Below are 26,705 nucleotides of genomic sequence, written 5' to 3' on the forward strand. Positions count from 1 at the left end.
CGGAATGTCGGGACCCGTGCCCTCAGACCCGGGCGAAAAAAGCCCTTGCAGCTCAGTCACGCTCCGGCCGGTCCAGGTCCGCGCCAAGCCACAATTACGCACCGCGAAGCCGGACTTCTGCTCCGCCGCAGACCCGTAGACCCTCGGACGCGTTGCGGGGAATCCAGACGTTAAATAGAGACCTCAACCACGCCGAACTGTCGGGACTCTCACCGTCAGAGCTTGCTGAAAAGCCCTCGGACATCGGTCAAACACCGGCCCGCCCAGCCCCACGCGAGTCCACACAGGCGGACTCTCCGTCGAACGCGAAACGCCAAGACGCGCAGCACGCAAACCAGCCGGGAGACAGACAGCTGAACACGGCCGAACTCGGGCCACTTGTGCCCACAAGGCTGTGTGAAAAGCCCATGCACCTCACCCAAGCACCGGCCGGTCCAGCTCCGCGCCGCGCCACAATGACGCACCGCGAAGCCGGACTTCTGCTCCGTCCGTAGACCCGTAAAACACTCGGACGCGTCGCGGGGATTCCCGCAGGTAAATAGACACAAGAACCCAGCCGAACTCTCGGCCCTGATGCCCCCAGACCATGGTGAAAAGCCTGCGGTCCTCACTAACACACAGGCCCGCCCAGGTCCACAAGAGTCCACACAGGCGGACTCTCCGTCGAACGCGAAACGCCAAGACGCGCCGCACGCAAACCAGCCGGGAAACGGACAGCTGAACACGGCCGAACTCTGGCCACTTGTGCCCACAAGGCTGTGTGAAAAGCCCATGGAGCTCGCCCAAGCACCGGCCGGTCCAGGTCCGCGACACGCCACAATTACGCACAGCGAAGCCGGACTTCGGCTCCGTCCATAGACCCGTAAACCCTCGGACGCGTTGCGGGGATTCCCGCAGGTAAATAGACGCAAAAACCCAGCCGAACTCTCGGCCCTGATGCCCCCAGACCATGGTGAAAAGCCCGTGGTCCTCACTTAAACACCGGCCCGCCCAGGGCCACAAGAGTCCGCACCGGAGAACCGGGAACTCTGCCGGTAACCCCCCCCGATTATAGGCTCAAAACCCCGGCCGAACTCTCGGGCCTGACGGACTCATGGCGAGCTCCAGACGACCCCGGCACCAGGCGGCCCCGTGGACCCATATGAGGACCCGTGCATCCGATGACAGAGCAGCAGTGCTTGGCTTTCGGCTTGTACATGGTGGCGGTTAGGCTGTCGAGTACAAGTGAAGCGAGTAAGAAAAAATGGCGGATCCTTGTTCAGGTAGCCGGCGTAATGTGGGCGGGGATATGCCATGAATATGCAATGACTATGCAAGAATATGCAAAAGACCGGATTGTGACGTCACAATACGGTCAAAATCCAAACGGCTCGTTTAGAGACTAAATTCCTGACTCTGCCAGTTACTAAATATTGACTTAGTTGTCAAAACTCATGTTTAAGGGGTCGGGAGACACCCCGGATACGCAAATATACAAACTAAAGCAAGGAAAAAGTCAGTTTTGCATAATATGTCCCCTTTAAGCTGCATCCGACCACTTTAACAGGAAAAAAGAAGCAATAAACACGAATTCATTTGGATCTGTGCGAACTGAACTTTCAGTTTGCTCTTGTGTGAACAACACACACACACACGCACACACACACACACACACAGAGCCTCATGAGAGAGACGGTCTGATCCGTGTAAACACAGCATTACAGCAGCAGCAGCTTTAGCAGTAGACATATAATTATTAGAGTAGCAGCAGTGATAGCAACACGTCGGTTTAAGCCACTAACACTGTCACTATTTATACGAGCAGCCGTGTTCGTAGGGTTTCAAGTCATGACACGGTTCTGCTCTAGAAGGGGTAATGGCAGCAGTAACCGTAGCAGCAGCATTAAGTAACAGCAGTAGTTGGGATGGGTGTCTTGGTTTCAGGGAGGTGATCCATCGTGTCTCCCGGCGGTTTGAGTCGATGTTCATGTTTGCACTCGATTCGAGAGGAAACGACAGAAACCGGCACTTAAAGCGGTCTTCTACGATTTGAAAGGTTTGAAAAAAGCATCCCCCCCCCACACACACACCCCTCCCCTCTGTGCTCCTCCGAGCTCGTATCGTTCTCCCCTCGCAGCCTCCCACCTCCCTCTTATTTTACGAAAATAGTTCACCGAAAGGTGTTTCTGAAAACATTTTAGGTGAGAAATAAGCTATGCAGCTGCTGAATCTGTCTTTATTTTAAATCGACAATGGTCACTTTAAAAGATTTTCGAGAGCTTGCGGGCGGCGGCGCCGTCTCTCGAAACTCGCCGTGACGACGGCATTGCACGGCTTCTTACATAGACAATGAATGGGAACATTCCCTCCGGGTAAAGGATGAACTCGGTGTGTCCGGGACTTCCACAACATACAAAGCAGTAATAGTGTTTATTACGGCCACGAATGATGAAACATTATCGGTGTAAATGCAGCGGGCGCCGGTCGGATTTCTCTCTCACCCCGACTGCAGAACGTCCCCGATCCCAAACTGCTCGGCGATCGTTCGCCACAGCGGACCGGATGGCTACTATTGGCTAAAGTTTGGCTCAAGTGAAAAATCGTAGACTAGAGCTTTAAGGCCTCCATCTGAATCTAGCAGCACCCGAAATACTCCCCCAGAGGATCCTCACACACACTGTGAGTCCCAGCGCCGCCCGTGTGACCCGTGGCAGCGAGGGACGTGGCTCCGTTCAAACGTGCCGCGCGTGACGGCGTGCGATCGGCGCGCGATCGGCGCGTGCGTCTGTGAGTGAGAGACTCATTAGCGTTTCCTGCAGACTATGGGGCTGGAGAAGTGAGATAAATGAAACGCATCCGACTCTCAGCCAAGTTTCATCTTATGAATTAAACAGCCGGCCCTCCTCTGCTCACCCGGCAGCCGGTGGCGGACATAAATCCTTTATTACGCTCATAAATATGCCACGTTTTCGGAGGTTTTTCGGCCCTCGTGGTGTGATGATAGTCGCAGGAAACACCGGCAGCGGCGAAGACTCGCCGCGGTTTGTCAGCCGTTAAAGGAAGTTTCTGTGATGGACACTTTTCAACTGGAGAGTGTTTTTACTGCTCGTCTTTTGACTACGGGAGCAAGGAGAGATGAAGTCGAGAGGGGAGATGAAGGGTGGATATGGAGAGAGAGAGAGAGAGAGAGAGAGAGAGAGAGAGAGAGAGAGAGAGAGAGAGAGAGATTTGATTTTGATGACTTTAATGGGAGCTGATGGAAAGAGAAGGGAAGCAAAAAGAAACAAACGAATGATGGGAGGGATGTCGAAAGAATTTAAAATACATCTATACAAGTAGAAATGCCTTTTATAGAGATACAGACACACATCTGGAGCTATTTAGGAATACATATGCACATCTGGAGTTCTTCAAAAATACATATACACATCTGGAGTTCTTTAGAAATACATATGCACATCTGGAGTTCTTCAAAAATACATATACACATCTGGAGTTCTTTAGAAATATATATACACATCTGGAGTTCTTTGTAAATACATACGCATATCTGGAGTTCTTTAGAAATACATATGGAAACATCTTTGGAAATCTGAATGCAAATTTAAAATGTTGTCGGAAATACATTAGCACATCTGGAATTCCACAGCGACAGGTAGACGCAGCAGGAGTTCTTTAGAAATGCACATTCACATCTGGAGCTCTGTAGATATATGTCAGCACATCTGGAATTCTAGAAGTACACCAACACATCCCCGGGTCTACTACATCTGGGGTTGTCAGGAGTTTCATAAAGTAGTTTTGTAGAAATATGGAAACAAGCGTGGAGTTGTATTTGCGTACACGGACACATCTGGAGCCCTGTGGAAACGTGTGAAAATGTGAGGACGTATGGAAGCACAGTCTAAAACACGTGGAGCTCCACAGACTTCCAAGGACACGTGTTGAGTTCTCCAGAGATATAGAGTCTCACGCGGAGCCCAAGTGTGACAGACAGGAGTTGATAAGCTGCGAACCTGAGGGCTGAGACAGAAACTAAACCCATTACTGTTCTGACAAGGTCATCAACAGTGACACACACACACACACGTTCTGTCTTGTCATGCCGGGACAGGCTGAATTCTCCATCACTTTATGGTGGCAGGCTGGCGGAGAGTTTTTTACGAGAGCCTTAAAAAACGTCTCGTTAACGCTGGGAGCCTCGTTAATATACTGCCTCGTCCCTCGCCTCGCCGCCCACACACTGCAGAGACGGAACTGATCCTCAACCAACCGCCACACCGCCATTTAATCAAGGACCAGAGGACCGCAGAGCGAGAGAGGAGGGGGGGCAGATGGGGTTTGGAGGAGCTGGGAGGGGGGGTAATATGAAAGGAAGTACGGAGAAAGAAGAGAGGAAGCAAGGCTGAGAAGAAGTGTGGGGGATGAGCAATAAATGTAAAGAGGAAAGACAGAGGGAGGGATGGAAGGAGGAGAGGTAGTGAGGAAGGAAGAAATGCATGATGGGAACAGGATAGGATGAAGAAAAGCAAGCAGACAAAGAGGGGGGGCGTAGAGAGTAAAGAAACAAGGGATGGAGGGAGGAGAGAGTGGAGGGGGGTGGGGGGGTCCTCATCAGTATTCTGTCCTGATCGGCACTTTATTGTGATGCTGGACGACCAGTTTAACCACGACTCGCCCCGCAGCCCCAAACACCTCTTTCATCAATCTCTCCCCCTCTCTCCCTCTCTCTCTCTCTCCCTCTCTCCCTCTCTCTGTGTGTCTCTCTCTCTCTCTCTCTGAGTGTGTGTTGGCCTGCAGCTGTACATCTCTCTTCAACAGCAGCACATTAGATGTCAGTGTTGATTCTCTCAGCGGTCTGGTTTACACCGCAGACACGACGGGACGAGCCTCCTTCAACTCTGCCGTCATGTGACCTCGCAGGAGAGTCACGTGACCTCGCATGGAGATTCACGACCGCAACAGGTTCCACCTTCGTGTGCTTGAAATGATGGAATCGGAGGGAAACTGGTGACCATCACACCAGCTGGGATGCCAAACTGGTCCCCACTCTGCCCCTCTTTAATTGGACCTTCATGTTGATCTCAACTACTCACCTTTTACTCGGTCACAGGATGAAAAAGAAGTCTGACGATCAAAATAAAGCAGTAATGTTCCCCGCAGAGAGAGATTAAGTTTGAATTCATGAGACTGATGTTTCATGATCTAGAAATACAAATTGTGGTTTTGATGATTTGTGAATCACTTGTGGTGTTTAAATGCACATTCACATCCACAAACAAACCAATTTGAACAAATGCAAAATCCACAGACATATTTCCAAATTGCCAAAGGAGTTCTTGTTGCATACAGTTTGTTAAACTGATCGGTTGATCATTGCAGCTTCCAATCCTTCAATGTACGCTGTATTTAAACTGGGATGGAAGTGGGTATGGTATGGCTTCCAAAACATAAAACTGCTTGACATTCAGTGATTAAACAACTTTAATAGTATTTGTGTGTATTTTTAAATGAAATATGTGACTTTAAGTACGACAACTTAAAAACGTTGACCTTCTTTGTCACGTCAAGCATGCAGTCTCCCTCTCCTGATCCATATAACCGTGCTCTGTCCCGAAATGAGCTTTTGACCTGGGAATCCTGGGAAATGTAGTTGTTTATAAGTTATAACTTCAGCCTCAGTGAAAAGGCATTGGGGAATATTTCATGCAACATGGAGAATCATGCACAAACCTATGGGTTCCCAATATTTTAATAATTATAAAAAAACAAGAGCATTTATGTTGGTCAACATGATGGAGCCGAGACTCTGGAGGAGCCGAAACTCTGGGGGAGAGGAGACTGGAGGAGTAGAGATTGTACAGGAGTAGAGAATGTAGAGGAGTAGAGACTGTGGAGGAGTACAGCATGTAGAGGAGTAGAGCATGTAGAGGAGTAGAGAATGTAGAGGAGTAGAGACTGGAGGAGTAGAGACTGTATAGGAGTAGAGACTGGAGGAGTAGAGACTGGAGGAGTAGAGACTGTGGAGGAGTAGAGAATGTAGAGGAGTAGAGACTGGAAAGGAGTAGAGAATGTAGAGGAGTAGCAAATGTAGAGGAGTAGAGACTGGAGGAGTAGAGACTTGAGGAGTAGAGATTGTGGAGGAGTAGAGACTGTAGAGGAGTAGAGAATGGAGGAGTAGAGACTGTGGAGGAGTAGAGCATGTAGAGGAGTAGAGAATGTAGAGGAGTAGAGACTGTAGAGGAGTAGAGACTGTGGAGGAGTACAGAATGTAGAGGAGTAGAGACTGTAGAGGAGTAGAGACTGTGGAGGAGTAGAGACTGTAGAGGAGTAGAGACTGGAGGAGTAGAGACTGTAGAGGAGTAGAGAATGTACAGGAGTAGAGAATGTAGAGGAGTAGAGACTGTGGAGGAGTACAGCATGTAGAGGAGTAGAGCATGTAGAGGAGTAGATAATGTAGAGGAGTAGAGACTGGAGGAGTAGAGACTGTATAGGAGTAGAGACTGGAGGAGTAGAGACTGTGGAGGAGTAGAGACTTGAGGAGTAGAGAATGTAGAGGAGTAGAGACTGGAGGAGTAGAGACTGTGGAGGAGTAGAGACTGTGGAGGAGTAGAGCCTGGAGGAGTAGAGACTGTAGAGGAGTAGATAATGTAGAGGAGTAGAGACTGTAGGGGGAGTAGAGACTGGAGGAGTAGAGACTGTAGAGGAGTAGAGAATGTAGAGGAGTAGAGACTGGAGGAGTAGAGACTGTGGAGGAGTAGAGACTGGAGGAGTAGAGACTTGAGGAGTAGAGACTGGAGGAGTAGAGACTGTAGAGGAGTAGAGACTGGAGGAGTAGAGACTGTAGAGGAGTAGAGACTGGAGGAGTAGAGACTGGAGGAGTAGAGACTGTGGAGGAGTAGAGACTGGAGGAGTACAGACTGGAGAGGTAGAGACTGTGGAGGAGTAGAGACTGTAGAGGAGTAGAGACTGTGGAGGAGTAGAGAATGTAGAGGAGTAGAGACTGGAGGAGTAGAGACTGTAGAGGAGTAGAGACTGGAGGAGTAGAGACTGTGGAGGAGTAGAGAATGTAGAGGAGTAGAGACTGTAGAGGAGTAGAGACTGTGGAGGAGTAGAGAATGTAGAGGAGTAGAGACTGTAGAGGAGTAGAGACTGTGGAGGAGTAGAGAATGTAGAGGAGTAGAGACTGGAGGAGTAGAGACGGGATGAGTAGAGACTGTAGAGGAGTAGAGACTGGAGGAGTAGAGACTGTGGAGGAGCAGAGACTGTAAAGGAGTAGAGAATGTAAAGGAGTAGAGAATGTAGAGGAGTAGAGACTGGAGGAGTAGAGACTGTAGAGGAGTAGAAAATGTAGAGGAGTAGAGACTGTGGAGGAGTAGAGAATGTAGAGGAGTAGAGAATGTAGAGGAGTAGAGACTGTGGAGGAGTAGAGACTGTAGAGGAGTAGAGACTGGAGGAGTAAAGACTGTGGAGGGGTAGATAATGTAGAGGAGTAGAGACTGGAGCAGTAGAGACTGTAGAGGAGTAGAGACTGTAAAGGAGTAAAGAATGTAGAGGAGTAGAGAATGTAGAGGAGTAGAGACTGGAGGAGTAGAGACTGTAGAGGAGTAGAGACTGGAGGAGTAGAGACTGTGGAGAAGTAGATAATGTAGAGGAGTAGAGACTGGAGGAGTACAGACTGTAGAGGAGTAGAGAATGTAGAGGAGTAGAGAATGTAGGAGTAGAGACTGTGGAGGAGTAGAGACTGTAGAGGAGTAGAGACTGGAGGAGTAGATACTGTAGAGGAGTAGATAATGTAGAGGAGTAGAGACTGTGGAGGAGTAGAGACTGTAGATGAGTAGAGAATGTAGAGGAGTAGAGACTGGAGGAGTAGAGACTGTGGAGGAGTAGAGACTGGAGGAGTAGAGACTTGAGGAGTAGAGACTGGAGGAGTAGAGACTGTAGAGGAGTAGAGACTTGAGGAGTCGAGAATGTAGAGGAGTAGAGACTGGAGGAGTAGAGACTGTGGAGGAGTAGAGACTGGAGGAGTACAGACTGGAGAGGTAGAGACTGTGGAGGAGTAGAGAATGTAGAGGAGTAGAGACTGTAGAGGAGTAGAGACTGGAGGAGTAGAGACTGTAGAGGAGTAGAGACTGTGGAGGAGTAGAGAATGTAGAGGAGTAGAGAATGTAGAGGAGTAGAGACTGTAGATGAGTAGAGACTGTGGAGGAGTAGAGAATGTAGAGGAGTAGAGACTGTAGAGGAGTAGAGACTGTGGAGGAGTAGAGCATGTAGAGGAGTAGAGACTGTAAAGGAGTAGAGAATGTAGAGGAGTAGAGAATGTAGAGGAGTAGAGACTGGAGGAGTAGAGACTGGAGGAGTAGAGACTGTAGAGGAGTAGAGACTGGAGGAGTAGAGACTGTGGAGGAGTAGAGACTGTAAAGGAGTAGAGAATGTAAAGGAGTAGAGAATGTAGAGGAGTAGAGACTGGAGGAGTAGAAGCTGTAGAGGAGTAGAAAATGTAGAGGAGTAGAGACTGTGGAGGAGTAGAGAATGTAGAGGAGTAGAGAATGTAGAGGAGTAGAGACTGTGGAGGAGTAGAGACTGTAGAGGAGTAGAGACTGGAGGAGTAAAGACTGTGGAGGAGTAGAGAATGTAGAGGAGTAGAGACTGGAGGAGTAGATACTGCAGAGGAGTAGATAATGTAGAGGAGTAGAGACTGTGGAGGAGTAGAGACTGTAGAGGAGTAGAGACTGGAGGAGTAGAGACTGTAGAGGAGTAGAGACTGTGGAGGAGTAGAGACTGGAGGAGTAGAGACTGTAGAGGAGTAAAGACTGGAGGAGTCGAGACTGGAGGAGACTGAGGAGGAGTAGAGACTGTGGAGGTAGAGACTGGAGGAGTAGATACTGGAGGAGTAGAGACTGTAGAGGAGTAGAGACTGGAGGAGTCGAGACTGGAGGAGTCAAGACTGGAGAGGTAGAGACTGTGGAGGAGTAGAGAATGTAGAGGAGTAGAGACTGTAGAGGAGTAGAGACTGGAGGAGTAGATAATGTAGAGGATTAGAGACTGTAGAGGAGTAGAGACTGTGGTGGAGTAGAGACTGGAGGAGTAGAGACTGTAGAGGAGTAGAGACTGGAGGAGTAGAGACTGTAGAGGAGTAGAGACTGGAGGAGTAGAGACTGTAGAGGAGTAGAGACTGGAGGAGTAGATAATGTAGAGGAGTAGAGACTGTAGAGGAGTAGAGACTGGAGGAGTAGAGACTGTGGTGGAGTAGAGACTGGCTACTGTAGTCCACTAGCCAATGGGTGACGATGAATGTGTCCACTTCTGATGTACATACTGTCATGTCCGAATGTGGGAAACTGTTGCTGATGGATATGGTCTTGTTTTGTAGCTCCATAGCCCCCATTCTTAATCCGGTCTACTAAACACTCAATCCCCCAAAACCCCAAATCGGAGTTCTGGGCCGCAAGACTAGTCTTTGGCTACAGGTGGGTCCTAAACCAGTCCACTGGACTACATGGATAACCACAGGCATTACTGGTCAGGTGGTTTACATGGGGACCGATAGAGATCCCATTTGTCAACAGTCTGGACATTAGAGGTGGATTAGAGGGCTGATGATGTGGAGCGTGAAGAAGCTGAGCAATCCTCTGCAGACTTCCACATTATTTGTTCCAGTTCCACTTCTGAAATGAACGTGACTGATCACGGCACTGAGATCCAGATCAATGTTCGAATCAGAAAATAGCTGCAGAGGGCCACGCAGAGACCAACTCTAGCCAAGGCTGAGTCCTTCTCAGATTTATTGGTATAATTGTATTTTACATTTATGCCTTCTGTTGTTCAATTTATCTTCTTTGCATAGTTTTATTGATTTGTGTTATTTAGTTGCAGCATCCCGTCAATAATACTTTGGTACATGAAGTGAAACAATCAGTAAAAAACCTCTTGTGAGATTTCCAGAAGGCTTTTCTACTCATTGAATATTAAACTGAAAATAATGTTTCAGTTGAAATTCATGACAGTGAACCAGAACAACGCGTTGCTCGCTCCACGGCTGATGTTTGTATCTTTATTCATTCCAGCTGTCCAGCATCCGTTTCACGCTGCCTTCAAGTCCGCCTTCAGTCTTTACTTCCTGGTGCTGCGTGTCAGAAACCATTACTTAACTATTCAAATTATATACATTTGAAATAGATTTGTGTTCACAGTAGAGCAGCTAACGGCAAGTACTTGCTAAATGTTAAAAGACACTTTTTTTCTGGAAGCACGTGAAGGCAGCGTTTTCTCTCTCGTTGGCTGGAGACCCGGATCCACACAGATGGTTAACAGTGTCAGATGAAAAGCACGTATCTCAAATTCTGGTGTTTTTGTTTGGGATTTTAAATCCGAAGTGTAAAGTATGCAATCGTTTCCAGACGTGACACACGTTACACATTCAAGTCATGATTTAAGGTTTATTTTCTTGGTTCATGCCCGATCCCTAGTCCCCCCTGAAGCCTTGGATCCTGGACCCTCAGGGACTTCCGTGACTTGTGAGAGGCTGGGACGGTCTGAACACACAAATACAAACGTCTAAAATACATGTTTTACTGCCTGATTTGAAACTTCCTCCATGCTCTTGTCGTCCCAGACGAGATAAACGAGGGAATTGTTGAATATTCTATTGGCATGTTTTAGTTAATTAGCTTCAGTAAGAAAAATTTAAATCAATAGTGATGATGAATAGGTGTAATACGGCCCATGCCTCTGATTTCAAGTGTTAATGTTAATGTTTTTGTGTAAATATGACATTGCAGTCTCTTTGTTTACCTTCTTCCCCCGTTAACCCTGCGTTTAACGTCACAGTGATGATTTGTGGGTAATCCCCTCAGGCCGAGTCTGCAGAAATGCGGACTTACGGAAAGTGTCCACAAAGGGCTCACAATGTCTGCGAGAGAATCCTCAAGCGCTCGGTGGTTAGACGGTGGGATGGAACAAAACCCTCACAGGCTTTACGTGAAAAGTTTGGGCCGAAATGTTTTAAAAACGCACTCCTGGTTCCAAACTGAGTTGTAAAATGTGCAGGTTTCTGAGACTTACAGGTGTCGTGTTTCAGCTCTTGCTCTGTTTCTCCTTCGCCCCTCTGTGGATCTGACGCTCCACTTCCTGTTTAAAGTAACGCCTTTCCTCCTCTTACTCTTTTTCTCTCCTCTTCCCTCTCCTGTTTTTCACTGCCTCATTCATCCACTCCTCATTCCCTTCTTCCCTCCTCTCAAACAAACATGGCTGCCTCCTGCATCTCACTTGCATGTATTTATTATGTTGTTTTGTTTTTTACACCTGTGTGTCTATGAACCCGTAACAAATCAATATTAATGTGAATATGCTTGTGTCACACTTGCTTGTATAAATCTTCATTCTCACACATTCATTACATGGAATGATTTCATTAATTATCCCCAACCCCCCCTGGTTAATGTTAACACCCACCCTCAGACCCCATAGACCCATCTGAGGATGACCTCTTCCACCTCTTTGATAAATACCCCACTCCCATGCCAGACACCAGCACTCCCATGATCCCCCCGGTGGGGGTCCAAGCCGTGGCTCTGTCCTCGGACTCGGTCCGGGTCTCCTGGGCCGACAACTCCATGACCAAGAACCAGAAGGCGTCTGAGGTCCGGTACTACTCCGTCAAGTGGAAGACCAGCTACTCCACCAGTGGGAAGTACAAGGTGAACACAGCAGCTGCTTTACAGAACTTCTTCGATTAGTGTGACCTCGAGGACATGAGGTTAACTCCGGATGACTTTTGACTTGGACTGACTTGACAACCACCAGACCAGATTCTATTTTGTTTTTTTTGTAATTTATTTATTAGACTTGAACTTAAATCAAAAGTACCAAGTCAAGGCAGGTGCCTCAAGTTATCTGTCTTGACTTGAGATTTGACTTGGGTCCCTCTTAGCTCCAGACTTGAATTGGAAGTTGCCTGTGTAATCTTCAGATTTGACTTGGGACAGCCAGTCTTAACTTGAGACTTGATTTAGGATTTACCTTGACTTGGTGCATGATTTAGGATTTACCTTTCTTTAAAAACAAAAATACTAGTTTGGAATTTTAAACACAGCATAAGAGTTAGACTTGACTTGGGACTTAGCTATCTTGACTCTGGACTAACAATGTGTGACTTTGCTTGGTCCCACCTCCGCTCTCTTAGAAGCAGCTAAACAAGCTAATACGTTGCTACATGCTACCCATGTTCCAAGCTAACACCTTAATAATACTCCTTTTCAAAAAGAAGCAAACCACAGCAACTGATTATCAGCTGAGATTCAGCAAACCTGCAGTATAGCTGGAAACAGCCATCGAGCAGCTTCACACAGTAACAGCTGAACGGAAATGGTTCTGTGTTTGTTTGTGTCCATTTCAGAAGCTTTTATTGATCAAAACGTCTCTTGATTCACAGCTGATGGAAACAGTTTAGATTGTTTAGCAGAACAGAAGTACAACATAAGCCGAAATCATTTCAGATTTTTCTGTTAACAAGACAAAATGCTTCACTGCTCTCGTCGTGTTCTGCTGTTCACCTGCTGAGTTTCTTCTCTTCTTTGGACTTCTGAGAAACTTCAGAAACATTGGAAATGGGAACTCTATAGAAGGGCAGGCGGTCTGCTCACCCTAATAAACTGGCAGACACAGAGAAGAGATTTCTTCTTTTTCTGACTTAAAATAAGACATTTTCTTGGTACCACAAGGCGAGACATCTGTCTGGTCTTAAAGTGAAAACACTCCTGAGTGTATGCACTGATACTGACGACTGAGATAGAAATCATCTTTTACACAACACAAGGACGGACTGACTACAAACAGGAAATAAGATGCACTCTCAAACTGTTATTCAACTTGACTTCGTCCTCTTTAAAGGCCAATATATTTATTTTACATCTGCTAAATAACGGCAGCTTTCGTCTGTCGTCTTGACAACCAACCTTTTCCTTTTGTGCATCGTTTGTTTGTCGATCTTCCTCTCTTTCTCCGTCTTCAGTTTCATATTAAAACCAACTAAATGCTACTTTCTTGCGTCCAGTCTGCAGACACCACGGCACTCAGCCACACGGTCACCGGCCTCAAGCCGAACACCATGTATGAGTTTGCTGTCATGGTAACCAAAGGCCGCAAGTCCAGCACCTGGAGTATGACGGCACACGCCACGACGTACGAAGCAGGTAGGTCTCCCGGACTCACACTCACACATATTATCAGATTTTCCTCCATCACTTCCTCTTCACTAACACAGAAGAACACCATTTTTCTCTGGAGGGTCGGTTGAAAGTCATTCTGGGAAAAACTAGTGAAGGCAGGTTCAGGAAAATGAGGGTTCACCGGAACAATGTGTGGGGTGGACCGTTCTCATTTTCCCTCCGTGAACAATGATTCCGTTAAATAAGAATGTGTGAGGTGTAACGTGGACCCTCCTCTCTTCCCCGCAACGACACAATAAATGTGCGACAATGAAACCCAAACCGCAGACGGGAAATCAAAATGTCAAGGTATCCCTTTCAGGATGTTTACAATCATGTTTGTCAGATTTGTCACCCAATTAAGTGTGAACGGCTTTGCCCCCGCCGGCTCCCCGGGGCCCCGGCTGGAATACATTGACATTCAGAGCGAACAGACGGACTGAGCCCACTCAGTCCCCAGCAGGGATCCACCAGCTCTGGACGCGCAAACGCTGACCACATTTTCACAGCAAAGCACAGACGAAGACGGAGCTGCCGTCGCTGCAGCTTGGACCACCGCCGTCTTACTGCGCCCACAAAGGACACCAGCCAAGGGGACATTCTCTCACAGAGGCAGAGTCTTGGAAATGGAAATCTGCCAATTAAACACTTTGGCCACAGCTAATCTCTCCACATCTACCACACCAATGGACATTACATTTGATGTGGATGTTCTGGCTCCCCAGAGGATGAATCCTAATGATTTTAGTACTCCCCAGACCAGCACTCCACTATCAGTCCAACATTCCCTTATTGTAGCCTACAGGTAGAAATATGGATATATAATGGCAGATTGTCATCCAATTTCCGTGCCGCCTAGAGACTGAAGGGAAGACGCTGTACTTGGATGGTCTCCATTATATTCCCATATATCCAACCAGTGAAGAGAGCATTGTCTCATAATGCCGCTACTAGAAGACAGGTGGTGCAAAGCACGCTGGAGGATATTTGCCTAAAAATAGACATTGATTAGAACAAAATATTGATATAAAAGGACCGGTGTAGAATTGAGGGTCTAGTGGTGAGGTTGAATATTGCAACCAACTGAATAATGCCTCTTTAACAGTTACCTGACTTCCTCCTTTCCTTTTAGAGTCAGAATTCCTACAATTCCTACAGTCATACATAATGTCAGTTTTGGGAATTTACAGAAAGCATAAATACTATTATTTCTGTCTCTAAATAGAACGCACAGAATTAGCTGTAATTAATGTGTAGTCCACCTTTAAACAAATCTGGATAGATAGATGGATGGATGGATGGATGGATAGATAGATAGATAGATAGATAGATAGATAGATAGATAGATAGATAGATAGATAGATAGATAGATAGATAGATAGATAGATACTTCTAGGGGACATTGTGGAAAGACTCCCGTCCATTTTCAAAATACACCTGTGAGATCACTGGAGATAACTCCATTTGATGGCTGTTCACTGTAACCAGCAGCTCTTACTTTGGAGAGTGTGGTTGAGGCCTATTATGTAATTCCCAATGAGGCTCTTCCAGCCTGTCAAATCAGACAGAGGACTCTGTGTGGGAGGTCCGGGGTTTTAATTGGTGCTAACAGTGATTCTGTGAGATGTATGCTCGCTCTTTTGGAAATGATTGGTGTCTCATGTGAATCCAAGCTGGGTTTTTCAGTAGAGGTTGTCTTTTTGGAATTCCCTTTTCCCATATCGCACCGTCCCTGAATATTTTGCTTAGCACAGACAACTGTCATCGTCTTAAAGAAGTAAAGAGAAGCCAGCATTTTCCCCGATACCAGAAGGATCAGCGCCTTGTGAATGAAAAACATAATAATACTGGATTCCTATATGGTCAGCTTTGATCCAACTCGTTCTGACTCCGCTGTGTCAAATAATGTAGCTTGATCAGCACTCCAAAGGTACTAACCATGACACTCTCTGTTGCCCTCTAGCGTCACTTTTGCACATTGCATTTAAATGTACCCTCATTCCATTCATAGTCTTTTCAAAATAAACTTCCATCTGAACAGGAAGTTCAGTCGAGGCAACAGAAGCAATTAGTGAGTGAAAGAACAGTTTTTGTTCAGTTCCTCTGGAGCACTAACCAAGCTGCGACAATGAGTTGGGGTGTTTGATCGCCATCTTTATGTCACACGGTGGTTTCCTTTTCCTGAGAGCTTCTTGATGACTAAGAAGCTGGCAGTCTGTCAGTAAAACCATGGTATGTCACCTAACTTTCAGTTCTGAAAACACTACTGGCCATCAGAGGGCGACTCCTCCGCCTGCATGGAAGTTCATGAGAAATTGACCGTACTTCTCACTTGATTTATGGTCTCAATCTCTAGTTTCAAGTCTTCTTCAATCAAGCATGATGTTAATTTAGTACATTATGGTCCATTTAACAGACCAGAAAGCAGTGGATGCTTTAGGGCGGGGCTACCTTGTGATCGACTGGTTGCTACCACGCTACCAATGCAGTTAGCTACTAAGATAACTTTAAGACTTAGCTTTAAAGTTGACCTTGAATTATGAAGCTAACTTTGTTAACATCTTTCACAAAAAGAAGCCCGCTGGATCCAGATCCTGTACGGGTGCTGCTCTGCTGCTTTAATTCATCAGATCCATCACTCCTTGAGGGCCATTCCGTTAAATGGTTGCAAAAATTCAATACAGCGACAGCAAAAACGCTGAACTCAAGGCTTCAAAACCGTAGTCCACGAACCAACGGGTGATGTCATGATGACTACGTGCACTTCTTCTATACAGTCATGGCAGGGCTGTCCAATCTTATCCAAGAAGGGCCGGTGTGGGTGCAGGTTTTTGTTTTAGCCCATCACTCAGACACCTGATTCAACTAATTAACTAACCATGGTCTTCAATCAAGACCTTGATGAGTTGGATCAGGTGAGGAAGTGCTGGGCTAAAACAAAAACCTGGACCCACACCGGCCCTTCTTGGATAAGATTGGACACCCCTGGTCTATGGTGTAGTCCATATAGGTGGATAACACCTGCCTCAATTCTTTTTCATTTAAATGTTTTTTTTAAGGTAAATACCGAGGTGCCTTTCTTTAACACAGTGCTGTGCAGATGTGCCTGGCTAAACAAGACTATTTTATCAATGCAGATCAGGCTGAGAAATCAACCATTCAGTAGTAAATATAAACCGGACATAATTATTTCAGTTTTGATCCCTCAAAGAAACATTACTTTCCCAACAGGTATATTCACGGCTTCAGAGTTCCAGTATTTATGAGAAGTGCAGGTTGTCACCATCACTAACAGCTTCAGCTGGAACTTGTGATTTCCTCCAGCGTGTCATGTCATATTTAACAAGCGCTTTCATTAGCCAGCGCTGGGATGTGAGCTATGAGGTGGTCTGGTTTAAAACGCTGTGTCTATAATCACATCTAAAACTCCATGGTAGCGGTTGTGAAACAAAAAGTTCTGGTTCTGAAGTGCTTGACATTTTCACAGCAAGAGCACCAAGGTTTATTTTTACCTGTAAATCAGGACGACATTATGCTACACGACCAATGTCAGGTTTAGGAAACGTAAATAGACGCTGAATGATTTTCCAGTTTCATTAATGCTGATCAATATTTTGAAAAATTGACAATTTGAGGCCCATTATAACAATAAATGAACTATTTCATGAACCACCATGATATCAGCCACCTGTGCCGTCACAAGGTTAACTGTTATAGTTTTTGAGGGAAATCTCAACAACTATTGGACGGATTGCCATGAAGCTTTGATAGAGACATTCATTCAATTCCATGACCCCTCATGAGCGCCATCATCAGGCCAAAATGTATATTTGGCTAATACTTTTGTTCACAACCATATACCTGCAAAACTAATGATATTCCCATCGGCACGGCCTGCACTTTGTGTTTAGTGCTAATCCGTAAATGTTAACATTATACATTACAATGAATGTAAACAACATGATCGTCAGCATGTTCACATTGGGAGAATGTTAGCATGCTAGTGTTATCTGCTAACATGGTGTTTCCACCTGCTTCCAGTCTTTAAGTAAAATGAATATGCTGTGTCCAAGTCATTCCCTATCCAGGGAGTTCTACTTAGAGGAAATGAAAAAAACACTTTCAGACACAGAAAGTTTTTTGCTCATTAAATATTATTTTTGGGCCACAACTCAGATTCGTCTCAGTCATGCTGCTCTCTCTCTCTGCTCACTTCATATTTAATGGACGGGTGCCGAGTCTGCAGGACTTGGTCTCCGCAAGAAAGAAAATGACAGCATTTCCTAAAGAATTTTGAAGTCTTCCATTAATCACGTTTGCTCTTCTTCTGTTCTAACCCCTGATAATTGTTTTAGATGCATGATGTTTTATTGTTTAACCCTTGTAAAGTGCCTTTTAGTATCCTGAAAAGCGCTTTATAAATAAAATAAATTTTTATTATTATTATGAATCACATTAGAGAACAATTAAAGTTGCAGGTAACCATGGTTACGCTGGTTAGCTTCTGTACTGAGGATTCCTCAGTCTAACAGTATTTCAGCGATGTAGACTTACAAGAGGGATTCCTTTTGATTGGACCGCTCAAATGTGGGCAGGCTTAGACTGTAGTCTGATACGGCACTACAGAGGACTGTGGTGCCACACACAACTCAATTATCATTAAAAGTGTCGGATTGATTTACGGATGATGGCATGGTGTTATTGGTTGAAAGTGGTTGGAAGGTGATGTAAACACACGTCATATATTTGTTATGTTTTACAGGAAGAAAATATGACTGTGAAAATATATTTATTTATTCATTTGCATATTTTGTGTAATGGAAGCAAAATATGACCAGGGATGTGATCTAAAAGGGTTAAAAAGGCTTTTTATTTAGAAAATGAAACTTCCCTTAGCTTTTCTCATCCTACCACTGCTGACATTTATTCTTCTTTGCTTTTCCCTGCTCATCCGTAATCGACAGCTCCTAGCTCCGCCCCCAAAGATTTGACTGTGATCAGTCGCGAGGGACGACCCCGCGCCATTTTAATCAGCTGGCAGCCGCCGATGGAGGCTAACGGACGGATCACAGGTGAGGGTTCGCACAGACACTCACCCGAGATACACTGTTAGTTAACAGGCGAACACGCTGTGCATCACACATAGTCAGTGAGTTCCATTTCCAACAGATTCATCGTTGTAATCTGCAACGTTTCTGAAAACATGTCCTCTCAAAACTCTGATCATGGACACAAGGATTCAGTTGTTGTTGTGTGTTCACACACACACACACACACACACACATACTTTCGTCCATTGTTCTCTCTCTCCTCCTCTGGGCGATCGACCCGGCTGTAAACCCGTCTGTTTTAACGAGCTCTGCTGCTCCTGCAGTGTCCTGGAGGACAAATCAAACGCTCCCTGCAGAGATAACAACACAGTGCCCAATACACACACACACACACACACACACACACACACTCAGATTCAGATCTTATACAATACTAATCATGAGTGTGTTCTAATCATGTGGGGAAACTTTCTGTACATAAACATGTTCAAGTGAGGAAGTATGAAGTTAATATCCACACTGCTACTTGGTTATGCATATTGCTCTCATGTTGTGTCATTTCCTGCATGTCAGGTTACATCCTGTACTACACGCTGGAGAAGAACATGCCGATAGATGATTGGGTGATGGAGACGATCACTGGTGACCGGCTGACCCATCAGGTCGTGGATCTGAACCTCGACACGGTGTATTACTTCAGGATCCAGGCCAAGAACGCCAAAGGAGTCGGCCCGCTGTCTGAGCCGGTCCACTTCAGGACTGCCAAAGGTCTGCCAGAGTGTGTGTGTGTGTGTGTGTGTGTGTGTGTAAATGTATTCCTTTCTTTTATATTTAATAATGTTTGCCGACTCTCTCTGTTGTTTCAGTGGAACATCCAGACAACATGGCCAATGATCAAGGTAGGATGTTTTCCCTTACGAGTGTGTGTGTGTGTGTGTGTGTGTGTGTGTGTGTAAGTGTGTGTGTGTGTGTCTGCATACTTGTGGATTCAAACTCGCTTCCAATTCTTGATTTCTAAATCCTTCAAATCTTCTCGTCACATCTTCTTATCAGATCACTTCTAATTCAAGTACCCATTCGTCAAATCGTCTTCAAATCCCGTCTGATATTCAAATCATCCTGAAATCCGAGCCAATAATACTCGACTCTATTTCATTTGGTTTTTGACACCTTCAAATCATCGGGGTGTTTTGTTCCTCGCTCGCTGCCAGACAACCGGATGAAATATGTTTCCTGAAGGAAATGTGTTGCGAGTGTTTCACGAGATTCATGATGTTGCTTTACATAAGCAGATCATTATGGAATGGCATCACATATTGACGGGTGAATTACAGCAAGGCGTTGCATTGATTCTGAAGTTGAGTTTCCGCCGCAGTCTTCCCTGCGTGATCGCTCCCAATGGTTTGTAAATCATGAATGTGCAAATCATGTTTTAGGATTGATAAATTGTGAAATATCTGAAGTTGAAATTTGCTAAGGTGGGGAGATGATGTGTTTGGTCACATCTGTGGATCTGTCCGTCTGTCCATAGCTAATCTCACATACTCCTCGACCCATCAGCCTAGTATTTGTTGTGCTCCTTTTTGACTGTATGCTCAAGGAGCTCACTGGTTGTGTCATGAATATCTTTTGGGAAAAAAATATTCAATTGACTTTGGAAAAAGATATTTAATTGAGTTTTCGACCGACTGCTCTTAACCAGCCGGTAGGGATCGCAAGTTATCAACAAATGGTTCAATAGCAAAAGGTATTTCTGTTGTTCGGCTGAGCTAAAGAAAGCCTGACCTAGTCTGTTAGGCTACATTTTGGAATTTGTCCACTAAGGGAGTCAGGAGGGCCAATTGAACAAGATCCAACTCTACTTTGTTTGGGAGGGAAGAGGGCAACACACCTGAGGGGTATTCCATCAAACTCGCTAAGTGCAAAGCCGGGCTAATTTCGATAAGCCTCGCTACCTTTAGCGAGAGTTGCGTTCCATCAATGTGACTTGAGGCACTCTCCGCTAAGTAACCATGGGAATTTATCCGACCAAACTAGCCTGCTCCGGGGCAGGCTAACCATCAGGCTTACTTTAGTGGGGGTTTCAGAGAAGTCCGTCTGTCGGAAACAACTGTACCAGCAGAAGGTTCCGCCAAGCCTAGTCCTCGTGATTTCGTCACGTGAAAGACCAACAATTACCAAAATTACAAATATCAAGTACAAACAGACTATATTGTCTAAGAATACACGCTTGCAATTAAAAAAATATGAATAAATCGTTTATTTTGTTTAAGACCGACTGGCCATATCATTATCTAAAGCCCCCAGTTGGGTGAGTGGTGATGCTCCTGCCCCCGGATGTGGGCATCCCAGGTTCACATCCCGGTGAAGACATCTCATGTGTGTTTTTTTTTGTTTTTTTGCCTGTATAATTGTCTTTAGATCAGAGAATTAGACCAACATTTTACCTTAACTATGATAAATATGTCATACAATTTCCCCAGAACCCAAATATAACTTGCAAAAACATGATAGGCATAAATATGTTATTATTAATAGCATGTTGTAGATCCCAATGACAAAGGCATTGCTACATGCAATTTTCAGCCACATAAATTCCTTTCAGGTGAGTTCATTAATAGGTTCATTGAATGTGTTCATTGAATTGTTGAGATAAATGAGTTGGTCAATGTAGATGCATTTACTAGGCCTATCTAAAAAAAAAGAGAGAGAGAGAGCGTTCCGGACAAAGAAAGAAGTTCCTCAAACTTCCATAGTCGGGAATTGAACCATGACCGGCCGCATGCAAAGCCGGCACGTTACCTCAACGCTATCGTCACATTCGAGAGATTGTAGTCAGAGTTATATTAGAACATGTTACTCTTAACGGTACTTCCGTATTTAATCGTTCGGCAATTCTTGCCCAAGCAGCCTCGCAATTTTTATTTATCACTACAGTATTCCCTTTATTGGTTATGATGGGTTCGTACTCCTCATACAGTTCCATCAATATTTTTTGCGCTGGTCTTTTCTGCCATTTTCTCGATGATTCAACATTCACGGTTCTGGTCTGGCTTCATATCCCGTGAACGCAAGACAACTTTAACCTGGCTTGAATAAGCCTCAACAAGGCGCTGCTGAAATGCGTTAATGGAATGGGTTTAGCCGCAAGTCGAAGTTGGCGTTAGTTCTAACCAGGCTTAACCAGGTAAGCGCAGCTTTAATTAGCGAGTTTGGTGGAATACCCCTCTGGTAGAGTCCACACTCAAGTATTTATATTGTATTGTATATTTGAAATACAATCAAGTTCCTCATAGATTTGCTGCATGTCCTAATGTCCTAATGTGCTTGTTTCTGGAATTTGTTTGTGAATGCAAATTCTGAATGAATGTTTAAGATAGAATTCATGGGGATGGTTTTAAAACTAGTTTATAAGCAGAGAAGTTGAAAGCAATCAACAAACTTTTGAAATAGTTAGCTGTTACTAAGACATGGTTGCTATATTTAGCCAACAGTAATCATGTGAAGCATCATTTTGTCCATCCAGCTACTCCAAGTGGTGGCAGCATGAATGCAAACGTCACCAAATTGGCACAATAATTGACAGCTCAATCGGTAAATGGATTTGGCATTTAATGGCATTTATATTGTGTCTTTATCGTCTTCTGGTCACTCAAAGAGCTTTACACACACACACACACACACACACACACACACACACACACACACACACACACACACATTCCTATGTTCTGATTGAAGCTGCCGCCATGCCAACCTGCTCATCTGGATCTAATATAAGTGCTCATTCCCACACCGATGGAACAGCCTTCAGGAGCAATTCGGTAGTATTTTGCCCAAGGACACTTTGACGTGGTTCTATTCATCAGCTGCAGCAAACAGCAAGCAGAAAGGGGATATGATGCTAATGACCAAGCGCTAATTTGCGTCGCTAAACTTTGAAAATCCATTGCAGCTTAGAGAACATGACAAACCATTTTGTTTGTAATCCTTAATTGTATTTTTTAAGCATGTATTGTTTAAGTGTGATGAGCATTAGTGCTTCAGTGCATACTGGTAACCAACAGAAATGCATGCTCAGTGAGCCTGCATAGCGGGAATTAGAACCAAATGCTAATTTCAGCATGCTAACCACATCCATAAGGCTAACATGCTAATGCTACGAAGGTGTAATCTTTACCAAAATCACCATCTGAAGCTCCGCCTTTGTGCATACTAACATTTGCGAAGTAGCACTAAACGTAAGTGCAACTGAAGCTGATGGGAAAGAAAGAGAAATGCTTCATTCGTCGTGCTGATATTTGATAAATCACTTAAACGTGATCAGTTACAGTGTAAATTGGGACGGACTTCATTGCATAGCTGATACTTATATATGTATCTGTAGCCAGATGGAAGCAGGATAAACAGGCTGTGGCTGGGTGGGTTTTGTCTAAATAGCCTCTGGGCTCTTCGCGGGCACCTCTTGTCACCAACATTACTGATGCTCAGTAGATGGGTACCGGTGTTCTGTTCTGGCCAGATGTTTTATGATCAAGAGTCATTGCAGGTTCCCAGTATAGTTCAACATTACACACAGGATGGAACTGGGAGTCAGACAACCTTTGTCCACGGTGTTCAGGGCTTTCTCCAAATGTATTCTGGGAATCTCCAGTACAGCTGAACTTAAATGCAGTAAGTCAGTGTCAGTGTCAGGGTGTTAAATGGTGCTGTTTGTCACTGACAGACGTGTGTGTGTGTGTGTGTGTGTGTGGACACTGTTCTCCCTCTCCATATAAATCAGAAGTGTTGTCAGGGGAGAAGGGGCGATTGATGTCCAGCCTTGTTTCAGTGAACCTTACAGTGTAAACACACAAATGTATACACACTATTGCACATATACAAAGACGTGAGAAGAAAGATAATTAATGTGTATGTGTGTGTGTGTGTGTGTGTGTGTGTGTGTGTGTCCAGGAACACAACTATTTTAAAATCTTAAGTGAATCTCACCACGGCAGCTGCTCTCGCTTCGGTGTGGAAAGTAAGAAACCAGCTTTTAGCTTTCAAAATGTGGGAGAATTATGTATTGCGCTGGGCTGTAAGTGGCTTTGAGTTGCGGAGGAATCAGTTTTGCGATGGGCTCAACAACGTGGAGGTTTTTGGAAATCTCTCTCATCAGACTCCAATCTCTGTTCTATGGCAGCCTCCGTGATGATCTGTTTCTGAATTCCTCTTCAAATCTTCTCCCCTAGTGTTCCAACTTCAACTGCTGGCTAGGAAACAGCAGATACAATACCTAAAAATATGATATACTATTCTTTGAAACTATCATGTAAAAAAAATTAGATATAGAGCAGAAATAGTGGTAATCACATTTATTAAGCTTAATTGTGGGCAAAACATATCTTTTTAAATTGAATGAATGAATCATGGATGTTTGGGTGATTTAGAGATATGAACCAGGATATATCAAGCTCTTAATTCTGAGGCTGTGGTACTCTTGAGACATGTTGAATCACTCCCTTCTGGTGGCGAGTATACGTGAAGAGGTTTCAACTGCACTTTGTTCTCTGTGCACTCTATTGTCTCTCGTCCCCCATTTTCTTTCTGATTGCCATGGACACAATCTAAGTGCAGTGCGAAGTGAAGAGTTGGGTGGCCTCACCATTCCATATCTATTTTTTTTTTTGCAGATGATGTACTGCAGATGGTTCCATGATTGTTGCCACTTTTCTCCAGCAATTTTTTTTTAATAGTTAGATAATGGGGACAAAGGTATGCAGATGTATTTACGACCAACCGCATGGCAACCGCAAGCTGGTCAGGTGGTCTTTCATGGCTGTGTGGATGGCTTCAGCCAGACTATTATATACTTACGGTGCTTGTCCAACAACAGAGCCTCAACCGTCTTGTCATTATTTCTAGGAGGAGTACAGAACTTTGGATTGCCCTTAAGGGTCAGATGTGATCATGGTATGGAAAATATAAATGTTGCCCGTCTTATGTTGGAAAGAAGAGGATTGAACAGTGTTATTACAGGTGTATCAGTACACAACCAAAGGATTGAGAGACTATGGGTAGAACGCAATAGAGTCATATCTAGACACTTTATAAACATCTTTAACATCATGGAGGAACAGGGTGTACTGGATTCATTGAATGAACTACATTTATTTTGTCTGCATTATGTTTATTTACCAAGGATTGAAAGAGCAGTAACATAATTCATAAATCAATGGAAAAACAATGGCCTCTTCACACAACAGACCCCTCTTCAGCTGTGGCATTCAGGTCTAATTAATAATGCAGGAACATTTTAATTGAAAATGATGGGAACCATGGAATAGATGTCTTCAGTGAATAACATTGGAGTTATGTTAAGGTTTGTTAATACATTTTCTTCACTTGTGCAGTGTATTCCGTGAATTAAAGTTTTGTTAAAACACTGTAAAACATTTTATGAAAAATAAATGAACATGATAAACACTGTCTGCACAGTGGTGTAGTGTCACACTGTCGCCTCACAGCAAGAGGGTCCCGGGTTTGATTTCCAGGTGTATTAATATTGAACGTGTCATGTGTCCAAATTGCACTGTAAAGTGACTATCAAAAAAACAAAACAAAAAAAAACAGGAGCCAGTCGCCACGAGGCTAAGCAGCGGAAAACTTTACCTGCCGGATGCACTGGCTGTTCAATAAAACATATCTCCAAAGGAATGCTGGTTTGTGTATATTTATTGCAGCTAAAACACAAGCAGTGACATTGTGTTATAATTTTTCTTTTACTCTGATTGGTGTTGTTGTGAGGCTGCTCAGACTGTCTAAGAGACAGTTCACACACCAGGTGAAGAACAGCTGATTTTACTACCTGCTGACGTCCCACCACGTGATTCGCATTCCCGTATGTTATCATAGCAACAGCTACAACACTACAAACAATACTAGCTGGCACCTACAAGCACCTAATTCGACAGTGTACCTCTTTGGGCACCCTGATTCTTAGGACCTGCGGAAACCCTGTTACACCCGGTTCACACCGGCCGCCGAAGCGCCGCGAATAGCCACGGAACGGAGCCCGCTTCCTTTCGGGGCCCTTGTTAACCGTGTAGTTCAGACAAGAGGCGAAGCGCCATGCAGTGATCGTTTCGCCGTCTGGTCTATTTTGTTTGCGAGCCGCGAGCGATCGCATCAATTTTGACAGGAAGTCACACATAGAAACATGAGACAAGCTGATCAATTTAATTAATTCATTCAAAATAAAAGCAATTTCAAAATAAAATACCGCGATTGACAAATGCAATCATATCTGTGTATCTAAACAGAGTAGAGAGATGAAAACAAACAAACACACACTGACACACAGACACACACAATAGCTCTGAATAAACAACAACTGAGCAGAAAGTGAGGGCTCAATCCCCCGCATGTTTGTAGTGGTGGCACAAACAGCTAACTGTTTAGCTCACTACCATGCCATATTACGTTGCGTTACGTTCGATTAAACAATAATTTAGAAAAACAACATTTATAATGACCCTTTCCTCCTTGATGAAGCTGAAGCGTTGCGCGTGATAACGCGGCGCACACTCTCTCTGGACTGGAGCTGCAGTTGGCAGTGTTATGCCGGGTTCACACTGGCCGCGGCGCGCCAACGTAAATCGCCCGCGGTCCACTGCCCCCCTGTTCACACCAGACTCGTATTTCTCCGCGCCAGTCGTCAAGCGCTTCTGCTCAGCTGTTGTTCATTCAGAGCTATTTTTTCCATTATGAAGTAAATAACCCCATAAAATTAATACGCCATGTTTCTGTAACCAAGAAGTTTGAATACTTCTTGTATTTATCCGTTCCGAGAGAGAGAGAGAGAGAGAGAGAGAGAGAGAGAGAGGGACACACACACACACACACACAGAGAGAGTGTGTATGGTAGTAGACAGTAGTAGTGCAGATATACCGTTGAAATACACATATTTTTTTATCTACTCTTCACATTTATTAAATGTATTGTCTCTTCCTGTTTCCCAGTGCGGGTTTAGATACACAAATATGATCGCGTTTGTCAATCGCGGTATTTTATTTTAAAAATTGCTTTTATTTTGAAAATTGACCGGATTGTCTCGTGTTTCTCTGTGTGATTTCCTGCCAGAATTAACGCGTTCGCTCGCGGCACGCGCAAAAAATAGAGCAGACGCCGAAACGATCGCTTCGCTTTTTGCTTTGGACGCGGAGCGCCGCGAATAGGCGCCTATTCGCGGCGCTTCTGCGTCCGGTGTGAACCAGGCGTGACTGTCCAGCGTGTCGCGGCATGGATTTGCAACGTCAGTTGCTGCCCGACAACGCATTTGACAAGGTTCATATGGTCTCCGCTGACGCCAGTACAGTGTTAAGTAACGCTGCTGCCTCGGTTAGGCTACGTGCATGCTGTTGGGCAGACATTAGTGTTGCAAACAACGTGGCTGACGATCAACACGTGAATCGTGCTGTTAATTGC

General features: G+C 44.8%; 2 protein-coding genes across 2 annotated transcripts in view; one reads left to right on the forward strand and one right to left on the reverse strand.

Moving 5' to 3' along the window:
- The window catches only part of LOC311029323 (uncharacterized protein), a 482,663-nt gene that overhangs the window by 226,820 nt on the left and 229,138 nt on the right, over positions 1–26,705 (reverse strand). The gene's annotated exons all lie outside the window — the stretch shown is intronic.
- Positions 1–26,705, forward strand: part of dcc (DCC netrin 1 receptor) — a gene marked incomplete at its 5' end in the record, with an annotated part of 283,130 nt that overhangs the window by 195,403 nt on the left and 61,022 nt on the right. The window contains 5 exons of the mRNA XM_084035956.1: positions 11,440–11,678; positions 13,034–13,172; positions 18,152–18,259; positions 18,812–19,006; positions 19,105–19,137. Coding sequence (XP_083892082.1) covers positions 11,440–11,678; positions 13,034–13,172; positions 18,152–18,259; positions 18,812–19,006; positions 19,105–19,137 — 714 coding nt within the window. The remainder of the gene's footprint in view (positions 1–11,439; positions 11,679–13,033; positions 13,173–18,151; positions 18,260–18,811; positions 19,007–19,104; positions 19,138–26,705) is intronic.

Source organism: Eutrigla gurnardus (genome assembly GCF_963514095.1).
Source record: "Eutrigla gurnardus genome assembly, chromosome: 19".
Classification (NCBI taxonomy): Eukaryota; Metazoa; Chordata; class Actinopteri; order Perciformes; family Triglidae; genus Eutrigla; species Eutrigla gurnardus.